This window comes from Pinus tabuliformis, chromosome J, assembly GCF_031772625.1.
Source record: "Pinus tabuliformis cultivar Carrire ecotype Pingquan chromosome J, CPIR1, whole genome shotgun sequence".
In the NCBI taxonomy this organism is placed as follows: Eukaryota; Viridiplantae; Streptophyta; class Pinopsida; order Pinales; family Pinaceae; genus Pinus; species Pinus tabuliformis.
In genome coordinates this window covers 745,697,756-745,700,378 of record NC_142295.1, presented here as the reverse complement: position 1 = coordinate 745,700,378, position 2,623 = coordinate 745,697,756, and the positions used below count along the sequence as shown (strand labels likewise).

Sequence of the window (2,623 nt, the reverse complement as noted above, 5' to 3'; positions counted from 1 at the left end):
ATGACGTCTTAAGTCGATGCCACAAACGCATATATTCATTTTTTTTAAATTCAGCTAATCTTATATAAGAACATGGAAAATATTTCCATTTATTTAAAATTTATGAACTCTTTAAATATAAATGAATAGATAACGTGTGTAAATTCTCTAATTCTTTGAACCACAGTCAATTATTTCACTTTCTTTAAAAGTAAAGCAAAATTTATTCTCATCACTTTTCTTTTGATGGCTTGTCACCATGATTCTGAAATGAATATGTGTCAATTTTGATGAAAGAGGAATGTAATTCTTTTTTTTTTTTTTTCAGAGGAAAAAAATCAGCATGGATTTATATTAAGAAAATATAAAGATCTGCAATACATAACAAGTTTTGAGGGCAAAAGAAAAGCCCAGAAGCTGATACTAAATATAGGGACAGATTTTCCAGATCATCCAAAACTAAAACAGAAACATAAACATAACCTGCTTATCCGATCTTGATACAAAATCATTCTACCGCAGAAGAAACAAAACCAGCAAAGGATTGCATGATAATACACATTCATATAGAGAGCTCGCGGCCTTGCCATGGATGAGAGTCACATTCCATTGATACTGAAATCCTGAATGAGGAAGGAGATACCATCATGCATGACTGTTAATGAGCACAGACCAGGCTGCATGCGAAGACCATCCTTTGAGAGGATATCAGCCTGAGCATTCCATGAATGGGGAATATGCTGAAATGAAATCTGGTTAATTAAGTTCCGCAAGAACTTGATGCGGCTTAACCATCCAAGGAGATGTGGACAATTTATGAGGCCCCGACTGTTAACATGATCAATGAGCAATTTTGAGTCTCCAAAGATTGAAATAGATTGGATGCCCAAGAAGACACAAAAGGCAAGCAACCCTGTGAGAGCCCTAGCCTCCGCCAGAGAGTTTGAGCCAAAACCACCATGCCAAGATATTGAATAGTGAAGGCTGACACTTATAACGACGACGACCCCGTAGCCATAAATATGGTTGCGCTCAACTCCATCAAAGAACGCGGTAGGAGTCTGATAGGAAAATATATCCAGCTTCTTTTTGCAAACTTTTTTTGGCTGCGAGTCGCCCTGATGAAAGGAGTCATGGCATGCCATAATACGTTGAAGAATTGCATAAAGAGGCTCCTTTGATTCTTGAAAAAATTGTGCATTTCTCCATTTCCACAAGAACCAACAAATAATGATGAACAACGATCTCCACGATAGACATTGCCCACTCCACCACTTAAACCCATCATGTACAGAAGGAAAGATAAGGTAAGGAAAACCAAAAGCTAAAGAAAGATCATACCAGATATGGAGGGACGAGGCACATTGAAAAAACATATGCAGGTTTGATTCCTCTGCGTTGTGGCACATGGCACATCTACTTGGGCCCTGCCAGTTTTTCCTTTGAAGAACCTCCCATGTAAGATTCATGTTCCCAAAAACCAGCCAAGAAAATATAATCATTTTAAGAGGACATGCAGCCTCCTAGAGGAAAGGAGGGAAAAGCAGACCAGGACTTCGAGCATGAGCACAGATCATTTCTGCATAAATATCCTTTACTCGCAGTTTTGCTTTTGGAAGAGACCAAACCAAACAATCCTTTGATCCCGCTCAAAAAATCCCCAGGCTATTTAGTCTCTCTTTTACAGAGATCTAGAGAGGGATCAGCGATTGAGGCAGATGCAGGTCCTCCCCATCCTTCCAGACAAAGATAGAATTTGACCAAGATTTTATCAATTTATCCCATGAGAAACATTCCAGTCTATGAAGGAAGCATACCAACGGAGGAGGGAATGAGAAATCCAGACCACATAAAATAGAATCAAAACTGATAAGCATACTAGATCCCGAGCAGAGGTTACATCGAAGATTTCCAAGAAGAAAGGGTGGACTTTCCTGAGCCTTTGCCAAATTGTCGAACCCTTCCTTATGCCAATGGAACGCCTTCTGTACCAGAACTCTAAGCTTCTGTCTTTTATATATTTCACCCTTATAACCTTGCTCCATGGCCCATCACCAAAAATACCTCTATAAAGAGACTTGCAGGGGAGTGCTTTCCCGAAGGAGCGCATGTCTAAAAGACCCCAACCCGCAGCCTTTATTGGTTTTGATATAGAAGCCATCTTGACTAAGTGAAATTTGCTCCGATTTACCTATCCTCTCGAGAGGAAATTGGCTGCCAAACTGTTCATTCGGTTAATAATACTAGCAGGGAGAAAGAAGATATGTGCCCAATACACTGCTAGTTGAGATAGAACAGCCTGCACTAAAATGAATCTTCCGGCTAATGAAAGAAATTTTAACTCCCAGCCTGAAATCTTTTTATAAAAACGGTCCAATAACCATTGCCAACCCCTCTTGGAATTTCCCTTTGCCTTTAAGTTGAAACCCAAATATTTAATCCCTTCCTTGATCGAAAAAGGAGCAATGCGCATCAATTCAGAAATCCAAAGAATGATTTCCATATTAGAATCATTGTGAAACAAAGAATATTTTTCCTTATTGATAAACAGACGAGTTGCTTTCTGAAAATTTGCAAGGATATCGTTTAGGCAAGCCCAAGAAGCCCTACAGAGCATAGCAAAAATGAGGACATCATCAAAAAA

General features: G+C 39.1%; 1 protein-coding gene across 1 annotated transcript; it reads right to left on the bottom strand.

Moving 5' to 3' along the window:
• Positions 1 to 578: 578 nt before the first annotated feature.
• LOC149228868 (uncharacterized) lies at positions 579 to 1,124 on the bottom strand. Its single transcript, XM_089380887.1, has one exon. The coding sequence runs from the start codon at positions 1,122 to 1,124 to the stop codon at positions 579 to 581; it is 546 nt and encodes a 181-aa protein (XP_089237013.1).
• Between the last annotated feature and the right edge of the window lie 1,499 nt (positions 1,125 to 2,623).

Bases quoted from the DNA above. Each gene is read 5' to 3' on its own strand.
- LOC149228868 (XM_089380887.1), bottom strand. From the start codon at position 1,124: ATGGCATGCCATGACTCCTTTCATCAGGGCGACTCGCAGCCAAAAAAA.